This window comes from Adiantum capillus-veneris, chromosome 25 (genome assembly GCF_014529385.1).
Source record: "Adiantum capillus-veneris isolate H3 chromosome 25, ASM1452938v2, whole genome shotgun sequence".
Taxonomy (NCBI): domain Eukaryota; kingdom Viridiplantae; phylum Streptophyta; class Polypodiopsida; order Polypodiales; family Pteridaceae; genus Adiantum; species Adiantum capillus-veneris.
Window position 1 is genome coordinate 109,181,826 of NC_140955.1, and position 15,482 is coordinate 109,197,307.

The 15,482-nt window shown below is 42.4% G+C and overlaps 1 protein-coding gene across 3 annotated transcripts in view; it reads left to right on the forward strand.

Moving 5' to 3' along the window:
* Nucleotides 1-231: 231 nt before the first annotated feature.
* LOC147425454 (uncharacterized) overlaps nucleotides 232-15,482 on the forward strand; it is a 16,119-nt gene continuing 868 nt past the window's right edge. Inside the window, exons 1-11 of one of the 3 annotated variants that reach the window (XM_086500732.1) lie at nucleotides 233-631; nucleotides 2,414-2,617; nucleotides 2,690-2,770; nucleotides 3,304-5,310; nucleotides 5,401-5,472; nucleotides 5,601-5,719; nucleotides 5,812-6,045; nucleotides 7,175-7,267; nucleotides 13,541-14,248; nucleotides 14,340-14,775; nucleotides 14,886-15,157. In XM_086500732.1, the coding sequence (XP_086356858.1) occupies nucleotides 2,416-2,617; nucleotides 2,690-2,770; nucleotides 3,304-5,310; nucleotides 5,401-5,472; nucleotides 5,601-5,719; nucleotides 5,812-6,045; nucleotides 7,175-7,267; nucleotides 13,541-14,248; nucleotides 14,340-14,775; nucleotides 14,886-15,157 (4,224 nt within the window). In that variant the 5' untranslated portion in view covers nucleotides 233-631; nucleotides 2,414-2,415. Of the gene's footprint in view, nucleotides 632-2,413; nucleotides 2,618-2,689; nucleotides 2,771-3,303; nucleotides 5,311-5,400; nucleotides 5,473-5,600; nucleotides 5,720-5,811; nucleotides 6,046-7,174; nucleotides 7,268-13,540; nucleotides 14,249-14,339; nucleotides 14,776-14,885; nucleotides 15,158-15,482 lie in introns of all 3 variants that reach the window. The other 2 variants (XM_086500734.1, XM_086500733.1) reach the window with 2 other exon arrangements.

Genomic DNA, 15,482 nt, shown 5'->3' on the forward strand with positions numbered 1-15,482 from the left:
TGCTACGCTTCACTCTAAAGCTTGTCATTTCTTAGAATGCTATGCTTCAGTTTTACATTTTCAATCTTACCCTTTACTTTTGCATTTTACAGCTTGTCATTTCTTACAATGTTACCCTTCACTTTTACATTTTTCAATCGTACCCTTTACTTTTGCACGTTGCAAAGCATTCTTTGATACCAAGCTTGGGAGCTTCTTATAGAAATTATTTTTCATGAGGTGCTAGCGCTTGTTCAACAAATTCAGAAGTGTTATACTTCTGTTGGGGTAGAGAGAGAGAGAGAGAGAGAGAGAGAGAGAGAGAGAGAGTCCTTTTGGTCTATCTTCGTCCAACAATGCGATGAGACTTGATTATATAGATTAGATAAGTGAACATGGTGTGAAGACACAAAAGCTTCTAAAACTTATTTTGAGAATGGAGTGGGTTCTGGCATTGGTTTCAACAATAGGAACACAATTGAATTAAATTTCTCTGCTCTACTCTCTTACTTGCTTCTATCCTTGCACCTTCCTTTTGAGCAGGGCTTGGTAGTAGTGCACATCATAATCTCCTATATAGTAAGAAGGACGTCTTTCCCTTGGTCTAACTAGGGTTGAGAAAAGTGCTACCAAGTCGAGAAGAACAAACTCGGTAAGCCAGCAAGTTTTTAAACACAAAGGCAATAACTTCTACACTGTGTAATTACAAAACTTTTCATGTCTAAGAGTAGAGTTGTGAAAAGATTAGGGCTCATAGTTTCCAATATACCAATAAAGCTTCAAGTTTTAAAGAGGTGAGTTGGCTTTCTTTTGTGCACAAGCATGGTAATGGTTTACATCATCACCTAGTCACAATAATGTAGAAGCAGCTTAGTACGATAAGGTGCATACTATATGTTCATGTACACTTTCACGTCATTTGCATCTTAAATTGTGATAGAAATAAAATAAAAATAATTCGTGTAGTTGTTTATTTTTGTAGGAGTTTTGGCCATTATGCTAAACTATAGGATGTGGTTCAAAATTGAGGGTGTGACGTAAAATCATGCATTTCATTAATCTCTATCTCCCTCTCCCCAACTTACAAAAGTTCAACCATTTACATGCTTGGGACTATTCTCTTACGCACAATCCCTACCATACCAACCATTTACCTTAGCTCCTTGGCTTGGCTCTTACTCTCTTAAATGTGAGACCGGAGATTGAGGCAATATATGAGAGCCTCGTTTTGTATACACATTATGTCCCTTTAAAATTTGAGAGTATGAGTATTATACCCTAGTTTAGTGCTCATCTTTTGATCACATCAAATTTCTTTTCTGACATTTTAGCCTGGACCATTGCCTACCGCCCTAGTCACCGGGGCTAGAGTCCAGAACCAACCATATTTAAGAAAGGCAAGCCAAAAGAGAGTAAGTTGTAAATCTGAGAGGTCGGACAGTGGACAGGTTACAGCATGTAGGTTCCTTTTTGACCCCTCTAAAGGGCCCCCCCGGCCCGGCCCCATCACATTTGAGAAGACCAAGCCGATCCAGTCTCTAGTCTAGTCTCCTACTCTCACTCTCTCTTGAATAACAGGTCTTGAGTTCAACTCCTCGTCGGCTAGATCTCTTGGAATAGTTTCCTACGACGTTAAAACTCTCTTTTTCGTCTTCTCTCTTTCTGTCGTATCGTCGTCTCTACATTCAGCTGCTACAGTTCCTTAGTGCCTTCTATGCTGCGCAGCTCTCTCTTCCTCTCTCTCTCTCTCTCTCTCTCTCTCTCTGTTTGTTGTGTCGTTGTTGCCTCTGCAACTTCGCCCGTATGCGCGGCTGTACTACTAAAATGTGTACACAGTAGGGCTACCCAATCGTAGAAAATAAAAAAATATCGAGAATCTTAATAAATGCTCTCGCCATTTCCAGGTGAGTACGCAAGGTAGGATGGTTCAGTTGCATGCGGGGACGAGGGCTGAGTCTGCTGCTGAGAGGAAGCACACACGCACCTGCTGCAGGCTAAGGAAATTTTAGAACTAATAAAAAAAAGGCACAGTGGGAAAACTATGCCTGAATTGAATGTGCGGAGCTCACAGCAGGCTGCGCGCGCAGGGGGGACTTTTTTGGGGGTGGGGGGGGGGGCGGGGGGCGGCGGGGGGGGTGGCCATGCCTTGTTTTTTTAATTAGAGAGGCGTGTCCACCTTGAAGTACTGAGTTCATGTTGCAAAAGTGGTCTACATCTTTAGCAATGCAGTCAACACTTTGTAGGCACTGAGATCGGCTCCCATAGAAAACTTCTACACTTTCAGAAGGTGAAAAGCTCGGGTGGAAGCATCTCGGTAAGTAATGAATAAATCGCGAGACTTGCCAATAGGTAGTGATCAAAAATTTGCAGGTAAACAATTTTTACCTATTTTTACCTATAGCTGATGATTTGCTAATGTTTTTTGGAAGAGCAGAGATGGAGGTGGAGGTGATGTTCCGGGTGCTTGAATATAAAAGTGGCAGAGAGAAGATTCCGGAAGATTACAGCCTCACCACTCTTGCTCAGGCTCAGGCCCACCTTGCAAGTGTGAAGCAAGCATGTTCTTTGGCCGGCCTCCAGGAAGGAGAAGAAGTCCGCCTCAAGAATGGACTCCTAAGGATCCTAGACCGAGGTCGAGGTATTCACAATTAATTTGCCCTAATTCTCTCCAAACATTTCAATTCATTTCACACTGGGATTGCTCTTGCAGACCAAGACTCCTGCGAAGTCAATGTTGAACGCGCCTATGGAGGAAGACTTGAATACAGGCTAGTCAGTAAACCAAATTCAGGTAAGATGATCTCTATATATCCTGATTCCTAACATGTTTTGAGTGTACAGAATAATCCCCTATGGATGACTAGTCAATCCACTCTCCATGACTTTTCATTTGATCTAGAGTTTACATACAATGCATCCATTAGCCATACATACATACACATACCTACATAAACACACACACTCTCTCACACACACACACACACACACACACACACAGAGAGAGTTGTAGACATACATTATAGATATATACATGCATGAACGGATGCATATATAAACACATGTTTATTTGTGTGTGGATATATAAATACAGATACATACATAAAATATATACATCAACATATACATACATTTATACTTGTAGACCTACATACATGCACAAATGGATGCATACATCAGAATATACACACACACATTCATACACACATATGTGTGTGTGTGTGTGTGTGTGTGAGAGAGAGAGAGAGAGAGAGAGAGAGAGAGAGAGAGAGAGAGAGAATCTGTGTGTGAATGGTTGTTTGTGTGGGTGTGTGAATGTGAGCATAGAGGAGAAGCTGACAAACGAGGACTGTCTGATGGCACTGGCATATGCCGCTGTGCATGGTGATGTTGACAATGAGGTGGAACAGCTGGTAGAGTGTGCAGGCACAGAGATTCTCCGCACACGGATGCCATTTCAGTTCCTGGGAACCGTTCTCCATGTTTGTACAGACTGGGCTTGTACTAATACACTGGAGAAGGTGCTGAAACGCTACCCTAAAAGCGTGGACGTGTACATCCTTGATAAAAATGAGGACACGGCACTCCACAACTTGCCCAATTCTTATGGTAGAGAATCCTATGAGGACTGCAAAAGAGCTGCATGCCTCCTCCTTGGGCTTGATGGAGTCAATGCAAATGAATTGTTGTCTAAACAAAACAATTATGGACGTTTAACAGCACTGTGCAAAGCTTTGGCGTTGGGGGAGCAGGAAGTATGCAGTGCTCTTCTGGATGCTGCCAAGGAAATATTGGAAGAAAAAACAGAACCAGCAACAATATCTGAAGCTAGCAAATGGCTAACATTGAAAGCTTGTGAGCAGCGGAACTCGGATGAATTCTGGACAGCACTGCACCTTGCTGTTCTCCAAAAATATGATGATATTGTCACTAAGATCCTAGAGTTTCCCGGGGCTAAAGAACTCAACCTCACCAGCCTGCTGGATCACGAGGACAACACTCCTTTGCACGCTGCGGCTATGATTGGAGACCCTAGGATCTGTTCGATGCTTCTGAAATACAGCATGGAAATCAACAAGGATGGAGGCAATGTCAGACCCCAGAACAAAGCTGGTGAAACTCCTCTCCACATTGCTTCTACTCGTGGGCATACAGAAGTCTGTGAAAAGCTCCTTGAATATGGTGCCCCTCTTGGCTTGCCCGATAAGCATGGGAAGTATGCATTGACTAATGCATTTAACCAAGGTCATAAACAGGTGGTGGAAAAACTATTGGATGCTTGCCTCCCCAAAGCTCAAGATGCCCCCACACCTGCAAAATCAGAAGTCAGTTTCATCAGTGCAAAATCTAAACACAGCCTCATCAATGACAAATTTGAATTTGGCCTCACACCCTTGCATGTAGCAGTCGCCATCTCTTCTGAGCGTCACATAAGCAGTCTACTTAAAGCTGGAGCTTGGGTAGATTCTACGAGTGATGATGGTAGAACGCCATTGCATGTTGCTACAGTACAGAAGTATGACACAGATGTCTTCTCGAAGCTTTTAACAGAGACAAAAGAGTTGAATTTTATGGACAAGAAGAAAGGGTGGATCAATATGAGTGACATCACGGGGCAAACAGCTCTGCACAAAATTGTCAGGCTGTCAAAGCCTTCTGCAAAAGATCAGATTGAAAGAATCTCAGAGGAGGGAAGCAGTGAAATGGAAATTACGGATGAGGGAAACAACATTGAAGAATTCAAAATTTGTGGAATGGTGAAGAAACTTTTAGAGAGAGGTGCTTGGGTGGATGTGCAGGATCGTGATGGGGAGACAGTACTGCATGAAGCAGCGCGAAGGTATGAGAATGTAGTAGGTACTTTGCTGTCTGAAACTAAACTTAAAAGAAACTTCCGAAGTAGCGTTAATAGTAAAGACAAGTGGATTGCCATGTGTGACTTTTCGGGAGAAACTGCCCTTCACGAAGCAGCCAAGGCAGGTCAGCTAGAGATTGTACGCCACCTGCTCAACCACACCGAGAGCCGTGCTGATCTACTACGGAGAAGGAATATGGAGAATATGACGGCCTTGGACTGGGCTGCAAAAAACTGCAAGGTGGACATGATTGATGAGATGATGAAGGATCTTGGAACCAATGATATAATAACTAAACACTTCCTCATGTGGAATCTAAAAGAGCATGTAGATCCTCTTTTTCACAAGTCTGTGTGCAGGAAATATGAAGTAAAAGTAAATCAAACTAGCCTGCTTCAGGCTGCAGTACGTGAGCGAGATGTGGACATAGCAAGGGAACTTATCAACAGGGGTGCAGATGTTTCATCTCTTAAATACAGTAAAGCTCGAGCGATCCATATATTGTTGAATTTCATGGTCTATCTTATCGATTCATGGATCTCACTACAACTGTGATATGACTTAACAGATGACCGCCGCTGGTTGGCCCAAAAATTGGGCAAAAAAGCTTCTGACCAACCTCCTTCGGAGGATACTGTAGGTAAAAGGATTAGGATTAAACTTGGCCATGGTTGGTGTATTGCTGAAGCTTTCACAACATACAGTCATTGCTGCATTGGCAAGTTGATCACTTGTGCATGCATTCTTACAACTTTTGTTTAAGTCCAGGTAGGAAAGCACTAGTGCAGGGAGTAGCAACCTTTCTTTTGAATCCTTACACAGAAACTCCGATAACCATTGGCATTTTTGGAAGCTGGGGAACTGAAAAATCCAGCTTTATGCTCCAGGTTCTGATTTGAGACTTCAATTTCATCAGACATTAGCATTGGTTTAGAGGGGTCTAATATTCTTCTCACTTTTGATCATGGCTTATGGAAAGGTTGAAGAAGTAATGCTATATATGGTTGTGAAAGAAACTTTCAAGAAGACTTCTTATACCCCATCCCATGATAGAGAGTCATCTGTGCTGAAGTTTTCTAGAATTGGAGCAACACTAAGGTCTATGGTGATCAAGGCTCTCAACCAACGCATGATCAAGGCAGATATATACGACCAGGGCAACCAGAGTACACGTCGAAAAGCACGCACTCCAAGTTCAGATATTGAAAACCAGGTGACATTGACTCTCCTTCTGCATTACAAAGAGTGACTCATCCTCACCATGTTTGTGCTATTATATTTGTTATTTGAATTGATTGTGTGTTAATAAACCTTTTATACGGTTTTATACCCTAATCTTATCTCAATAGATTGACTTGATAGGAGATGATATAATTAATTTCAGGGTAACTAGGGTAACCAGAATACTTGTATTGAAATCCAAATAACATTGAAGGAAGTAAGTGTTCTTATTTTGCAAGAATACAATTTTATTGATGGAGCTTTTTTTTAAAAAAAAAAACTCACAATTGTGAGTGGATTATATTGAGCAGCCCAAAAAATTACAAGGTTTTGTCATGCTCATGTTAAGCCATGACAACGTTTAGGGATCATAATTACAACGGCTATCAAGGCAGCCACCCCTACCACTCCGTCTCCACATCCTTGATACACAAGGTCCATACTCTTGTCATTCCGAGATCTTTTATTTACCGATGGCCAAGATTTGCCCCCATCCTAGGCATTCCATCTGCTGACAACAAGGCACAAGTAGTCCTAGACCAATCCTCCGAGTGATGCTTGTGCCCTAGTGCCCATATTAGCACTTTGCTTTCTTGTATAATTTCTGTGAAGCTTGCCACCTCAAATCCTCCTTCAAAAACACGGCGGATCCTTGTCTGCCATGCATTATGAAAGAAGAAGTATCTGATGATCTGAGTGTTGACGAGGAGTGCATGACTACCTGAATTTTTACCTCCAAGGCATAGGTCAGTCTTGAAAAACTAATTTTCCATGTTCTCTGGACCCACTTGCATACTTTCCCTGCGAGGCCTTTTATAGTTGGGTAGTACATGAAGGTTTTCTTATGGAAGGTTATTTGGGGTGCTCTACTGACGAGGGTGAAGATTCAGGAGAGAGGGATTGGGTCAGATCGATGCTTGGGGTGCAGGTTAGCTAGTGAAGATCTGGCCAACCTATTATTGATGAAACTTAAATGATATCATTAATCAGGGCAACAAAAGTACTTTTGAAAGTGCAAACATTATGGATGTAGTATGCTTCTGTGTTCTTTTCTTTTGCAAGGCCACTTCTCATTAAATTGCTCAACTAAAATTTTGTGGATGATGGAACTTAAATGATAGGAAGATGATATCATTGATCGATTTCCGATGGAGTTACAATCAAAGCATCACCAATTGTTTAGAGATTTGGCATTAACAGATAGATCAAAATTGGTAAGTGATTGGTAAATTAAACTTAAACTAGACGAGAGAGAGAGAGAGAGAGAGAGAGAGAGAGAGAGAGAGAGAGAGAGTGCTCCTTTAAAAATTAATAAATATCTAAAAAATACTTTATAGCAGAAAGATTTTTTGTTTTTGGCATGCTTGAAGGCTATAGAGCATTCGTTTATGCATTTAGTGAATTTTTATGTTAAACTATTTTAAAACCTAATTAAAAATCTAAGATGTCTTTTCTAGTAAAACTTAAAAAACTGTACATTGATTCCTAATACAATTTTTTTAAAAAATCATTAGATATTGAGATGTCCATTTAATTTTTAGGGAAGTTGAAGTTGAGGCAGGGGAGGACTAGGGATTGGGTGGGTGCGGGGTTGGTTTAGTAAGCGGTATGATAGATTTAAGATTTAATTTAGAGGGTGGGAGTGTGAACATGATCTAAGTGAGTGTTAATTGAGTGGTTGGTGGTCTCGGGCATGGACGACGTTAGTGGGGATGTCGTGGTATTTAGTCAATACTATGCATGATGGAGTTGATGGTTATATCGTCTTGTGGGTAACTACCCTGGGTCTATACCTTGCACTTTCCTTCAAGGGTGAATCTGGGCTTATCCTGGATTCATCTAGGTATATATATATATATATATATATATATATATATATGGATTATATATTAATGTAATCACTCAAAACTTTTACGGGATCACAAAGCGCTAAGAAACGTTTACAACTATAGAAACTTGAATTTTTCAAAAATGATTTTTACCAACCTTGTCTACAAATTAAAATGTGTTAACTTGTCAACGTTAATAGATATTTGACATTCTCCATAAGATGTTCACTCTGACTCCATTTTGAGTGATCACTTGAATTTTTAATCCATGTTGGTAGGGTTTAGACACAAATAAATTGTCCTCTAGTTATGACACAATTACACAATGTTGCATTCACTCTGCAAATTTACATTGGACAAAACACACAACTTGCACACACATAGTTCATTAACATATATCTCTTTATATGTACATAATAAAATGACAAACTCAAGGCATGCCACTTGTTGTGATTTTGTCACGTGTCATTGTGTTATGGGCAGCACATATCAATGGTCCACATGGACACAAGTAGGTTGTAGTGGCATGAGGTTGTAGTGCCATGGGTCTCCCATTCACGCTTTCACCCTCGCCTACACACATAGAATCCATCAAGTATTGCCTCCTCTCTCCTCCTCCTATCCTCTCCCTAGCTCTCGCATAATGTCTCCCGTACTCGCTCTCCTCTATGAGATACAGGTGCGTGCGTGCATGTGTGTATGTGTGTGTGTGTGTGTGTGTGTGAGAGAGAGAGAGAGAGAGAGAGAGAGAGAGAGAGAGAGAGAGAGGTGAGGGCACATAGGATATGGAACAAAGAGAGGGGAGGGACACATGTACTTTCAAAAAACCCTCCCTTCCCATTCAATAAAAAGGGTCTCGATTCAAGATTTGGGTCCCTACATGGGTGTTGGGGCATACATGCGGACGCTCTATTGTGGTGCCCTCACATGGTGTGCAAACACTGAAGGGCAAACATAAATATTGAGGGTGATAGGGTATCACACTAAAGGACTTGCATATGTAAATGCTAAGGGATTAAGACACATGGACTACTGGCAAGCTCAACATGGGTAGGTGATGAGGGGAGGTTGGTGTGCAATTAGGGAGAGAGAGTATAAGGGGTATGAGCCTCCCGAAGACCGGCCACGGGAGGGGACCCCCCACCTAGACACTGTAGCCTCACTCCACGCACTCGCGCACCATGGGGACTCCACGCAAGGTTCCCCGGGGCACGCTATGACCCGTCGGCGGTGCGACGGAGCCTGAGGCTACGTGGGGCTAGGGACCCGAAACGCGAAGACCCGCGAAGACCCGCGAAACGCAAACGGCCGTTGACCCATGGAACGCAAACAAGCCCGAGCTGGTCCCGTCCGAGCCGGGCCCTCCTGAGCCGGTGCCGTCCGCGCCAGGACCCCTTGAAGCAACACCTTGTCCCTCGGCCGCGCGCGGGTATAAATCCCCGCCGGGCCCCTTGAAGACAGAAGTCCCCTCCGTCGCGCGCGGGTATGAATCCCCGCCGGGCCCCCTCCCCGACGCGCCCAGAAACTGGGGCGTCACACTTGGTATCAGAGCTCCAGAAACGAGCTCCTGGAAGACGAGCCGAAGACCGACGTGCCCGACGCGCACGATACTCACGACGACTCCAACCGCAATGGCCCGGGTCGTCAAAATCCTGGTGAAGAGAGCTCCAGAAAGCAACCACACGCCCTCCGCCCCGTGACGCGGTCCCTGAACACCGGGCCGTCACTCGTGACCCGCGCCGGCCCCGATCCGAGCCGGGCACCTCCATGAGGAAAAGGAACGATGCGAGCCAGACAGGGCTCTTCGTGACGCGTCCAAACAACGGGCCGTCACCCGTGACCCGCGCCGGCCCCGATCCGAGCCGGGCACCTCCATGACACAAAAAGCAAAGATTCGAGCCAGACAGGGCTCCCTACATGAAGAAAAGGCAGATGCGAGCCAGACATGGCTCTTTATGACAAAAACAGAGAAAGACCAAAAACGCGACGAACCAAGCCAACGGTGTTCGTCGTGCCCCGGCCACTTAGGTGGCCCATGCTGAGCTGAAGACCCATTCAAGTCTACAAAGAGACCACAGGGCCTCTAGCTATGCCCTCCAAACGACGTCCAAACAGGGACCAACTCGCAAGTGCTGCATTGCGACGGAACGCTCTCTCAGATTCGGCTGTCAAGAAGCCTCCGCGCGGGCCAACGCAGCAGGTGGCTCCGCGCACACTGGGTTACCTATTCGGGGAACGCTCAAGTACGGGGAATTCTACTTGGGTGTTCAAAGCATATCTTTTCAGCCTTCTGCCAAAACCCCAAAAATACACACACACACTCATCTTCAAAAATGACAAAAACAAAGCATGCCTACTTACTTGCATTTGGGAACAGTTTTTGATCACTTTGCACTTATATGCACCCCTTTGTCCCCACGGCCTCATGCATAGCCGAGCACTCTTTTCCCACGTTCGACGCGGTCGTCGAACTCTCTTCAAACGGGGGTGTATATAAGGGGTATGAGCCTCCCGAAGACCGGCCACGGGAGGGGACCCCCCACCTAGACACTGTAGCCTCACTCCACGCACTCGCGCACCGTGGGGACTCCACGCAAGGTTCCCCGGGGCACGCTATGACCCGTCGGCGGTGCGACGGAGGCTGAGGCTACGTGGGGCTAGGGACCCGAAACGCAAGACCCGCGAAGACCCGCGAAACGCAAACGGCCGTTGACCCATGGAACGCAAACACGCCCGAGCCGGTCCCGTCTGAGCCGGGCCCCCGAGAAGGCAACTTGACCCGAGCCGGTCCCGTCCGAGCCGGGCCCTCCTGAGCCGGTGCCGTCCGCGCCAGGACCCCTTGAAGCAACACCTTGTCCCTCGGCCACGCGCGGGTATAAATCCCCGCCGGGCCCCTTGAAGACAGAAGTCCCCTCCGCCGCGCGCGGGTATGAATCCCCGCCGGGCCCCCTCCCCGACGCGCCCAGAAACTGGGGCGTCACAGAGAGATGAGGGACCCCCCCCCCCCCCCCCCCCCCCCCCCTCTCTCTCTCTCTCACACACACACACACAAGGTGTCCTGCTAGAGAGAGAATCTTAAGCGTGTAGAACTGTTTGCATGTGTATTATATGCAATTGAGACCTATTCTTAGGTAGAGAGAGAGAGGAGGGACCCCAGCCCCCCCCCCCCCTCTCTCTCTCTCTCACACACACACACACACACACACACACAAGGTGTCTTGCTAGAGAGAGAATCTTAAGCGTGTAGAATTGTTTGCATGTGTATTATATGCAATTGAGACCTATTCTTAGAGAGAGAGAGAGAGAGAGAGAGAGAGAGAGAGAGAGAGTTGATAACTCTATGATTATTTTGCATTTCATAAAAATATTACGATAGAGTTTTTTCTCTTTAAAAACGAGTTGGCATGACCCACCTTTGATAGGCCTTGCCAACTCTTCATTACATCCACTTAAGGGCCACCTTTAATAGCTATTCAAAGCAACCATTAATGACCTCCATTCGGTGGATTTCCCCCAGCTCTTACAATAGTTGTCTTACCTTGATCTCTCTCTCTCTCTCTCTCTCTCTCTCTCTCTCACACACACACACACACACACACACACACATAGATATATACATACATACATAGACATACATACATACATAGCTATATATATATATATATATATATATATATATATATATATATATATATATATATATAGAGAGAGAGAGAGAGAGAGAGAGAGAGAGAGAGAGAGAGAGAGATGTGTTAGCTTGGGATTAACCATAGTGAGTAGGCACTAGATCAAGCATGCACTCAAGGTGGATCATAACACACTAAGAAATCCATACTTGGAGAGAGGAGAGATAGAGAGAGTAAAACACTCAAACTCTTCTTCTGTCGCATTTCTTACTTGGTTAGCCTATGCAGGGGTGAGGCTAATTTTATCTTTAGTCTCCACCCACACAAGTCAATGTAGCATCATCCTATGCACAACACATCTCTCAACACTCCTCAATGATACACTTGAGTGTCCATCAACCATGTCTAGACGCGTTTAGACCTGGTCATTGTGTCATGAGTATGTGTCATATCTACCTAGCATAGACATTAAGTTCATTTGAGCACCACTTGCACGGGTGAATCTTCCCTTACTCTTTTTGAAACACCGTTGGTGTAATGGAAATGGACAAATCCATGGATACGGGTACTTACAAGAGCTATCTACTCTCATAAATATCTTGATACATCAAGGATAACAAATCTCACAAACATCTTGAAATAGATAAAAATGTGGAAATCTCTCTTGCGTTCTTCGTTGGTATCCTCATTTTGAGCGTTCATGTTCTAGTAATTCACTTGAACTCGACATTGTTAGCTTCAAATCCCCTCATGAGATCTCTCTCAAATGCAACATATTATTCATATGCATTTTAATAAACTCTAAAACATAACACAAATTCTTAATTAATTAAAGAAATCAATACAATCTATAAACATAGATATATATTTCATGATCAAGAGTTCACTCTTGCATTGGTGCCATGCAAACAAATCCTAAGTGGGTTTAATCATGACATCAACAAATACAATTAAGCATAACCAAGGTGGATTAAACCACACAAAGTATTCCATAACTAGAGAGAGGAGAGATTGCACAATCAAACACTCAAGATCTATTACATATCCATGTTACAATGAGAGTCTTCTTTTAGTAGACAATTATTGACCTAACCACAGTGGCTCTCTTATCATTCTAGTGTTGCCATCATACACTCATAATATCTAGCACTTAGATAACTTCATTAACAATTTTCATGATACGTACTTCCATTTGAAGACATGAATGGCTCTTTAAATTTATATAATCTTAATACTAAGGCATGTACACATAGGAATTCAACTCTAGTGGCTATTTTAATATGTTGGAAATTCTTGTCATTTTTAGATTGGATCTACCTCCTTGTTGTAGGAATGTTGGAGTGTAGTTGAGGACTCTCCAAGGCATGCTGCATCAGAGAGAGAGAGAGAGAGAGAGAGAGAGAGAGAGAGAGAGAGAGAGAGAGAGATTGAGATTATATTTATGTCTTATAAAATAGAAATATTCTTATGGGTTTCTTTCTAGTAACTTTAGCACCCACACATGCCCACACTTGCTATGTTGTGTATATACAATTTTCTTTTGTAATGCTCTATAAAAGATTTCAATTTTAGGTTTTTTTCTTTTGGAGTGCTCTATGAAAGAATTTAATTTTAGTTTCTTACAAATATCTTTTGGAATGTTGTATAAAACCTTTGTTTGTTCAAAAATTTTAAGGATAGGCCTCACGAATCTAGAAATCTTTGTCTCCTTGTTTTCACTTCTCTTAATCCATAATTCTTTTCAACCACATTGCAAGAGAGAGCTTCTACTCTCCTTTATAGGTAGAGAGATGCAAGTCAATCCTTTTGTGAAATTAAACAAGTGTATGTGCAAGTATGTCTTGAACATTAAACAATTTTTAGGCTAATATGAGTGCGTCTTGTTTGAACACACTATCTTCCTTCTCTCTCTGTCTCTCTGTCTCTCTCTCACATACCCACACACACATACATGCCCGCATGCACATACACAAACATACATATGCACAAAAATTATATATACATATATATCTTAAGTCATATTTGGATCTAGGTACGATCTCATGCAGGAGCTTGGTATAAAAGAAATGTTGGGATGAATCATCAAACACTTAAAGATGCACATCTAATTGGATATACACCTGCTGTGATGACCTTACATTATAATGCATGGAAATATGATAACAAGGAAGAAGCATCTGCAGGGCTTGCTGTGGAAATAAGCCATCAACTTGAGAGTTTCATGACTCCTCATCAATGGCTAAGAATGTGTTGGAAGTATTCATGGAATACTCGACCCATGGACATTTGTGTGCATCTTCTCCTCCCGACATTCCTTGCTTTGGTTGTAGTGTGTAGTGTGCTAATATTATGGAAATTTGTACCTATTGTAAAAAAATTCATAGCTTTATGTGTACCCATGGGCATCATGGGTGTGATGTGGGTATTCTTCAAGACTTCTCTAAAGGTCATACAACCAGTGACAGATACCATGTTGAATAACCCAAAATCCGTCGACCATCAGTCTATGTTAGGTTATCAACACCAAGTCATACATGACATAAAATTTCTCAAAGATCAACTTTGTCATGATGCACACTTTGGTTGGAAGATTATTAGCTTCTTATTTCAGTTGTTCATCTCTAACAAATACTTCATGGAGGGCACATGGATATGGAAACAACATCCCCGATTGAACAATTTTCGCATTGTGGTATTTATTGATGATCTTGACAGATGTGATGAAAAGACCATCGTAGAGGTAGTGCTTTATTTACATTTCCCCTTCCCATTGTTCTATTTGTTTTAGTGATTATTTTTTTGATGGCATGTCATTTTTCATGTATGCACAGTGTCTTCGAGCAACCAATTTGATATTGGAATCATGTGGAATTAGTGTTGTGATTGGTGTGGACAAGGGCATGGTGCAACGAGCAATCACCAAAGAGCTTCCAAGAGAAGACATGTCAATGGATAAAGATCCAAATGTGGTGGAGAATGTTTCTAAGAATAGAACTCAAGAGTTAAAGGACTCCCAAAATTTGGAAAGCATTAAGAAAATGGGTAATGAAGATAAACATTCAAATACTTATGAGTTGGCTGACAAATACTTGCAGAAGATCATTCAGCTACCCATTGAAATGCCAGACCCTAGTAGGAAACATATAGAATGTTTCCTTGAGGAACAACTTGGTAAACATAAGGTGGAGGACCCGGATATTAAGGAAATTGAGGAAAAACAATTGAAGGATGAAGGGAATGCCCAAAGCCAAGAGGGAATAGAAGATGGTAAATTTTACTTTGTTGTTGGTACATTAAAAAATATAGAATTTAGGAATTAAGTGACAAAGATGATTAAAGTTTTCATGGCAATGAGCTAGATTAATCTCTTCTTGTAGGTACAAGTGATCCAATAGTCTTTCGCTTAATTTTGGCAAACTACACTCCCATGGAGGAAGATATGCTCAAACAATTATGTCAACTCATAACTAAAGAAAAGGGGTTTCCACTAGAATGCAAACAATTTCTAAATTATCATCGCCTAGCTTGGACCATTCTCTCTCTGGACCATAAAATGAAACATAAAGAATTCAAGGGATGGCAAAGAAAATTGATTCTTTGGATTTTCATATGTTGGAATTGGAGAGATCAAATGGATGTTATTTTTGAGGTATGTTATTGAGCATGTATTATCTTCAGTTTTGTTATATATTATGTACATGTTAAGTGACCTTATGCCTTTTTCTGAGCAAGCCCTAAAGGTACAAACCTAACACTCATATATTTTTTCAGTTATAATTATGGTAATTACACACGTATATGTACATAAATTTTTTTAAGAAATTGAATGGTTAGGTTTTGGGACAAAACATTATCATTTTTCAATTATCAAGAGACCTTGAATCTTTATTTGAAAATCCCTTTTCTATGGTCATAATTATGAATATTATACACACACACACACACATATGTTTGGGTGTGTGTGTTTGTATATA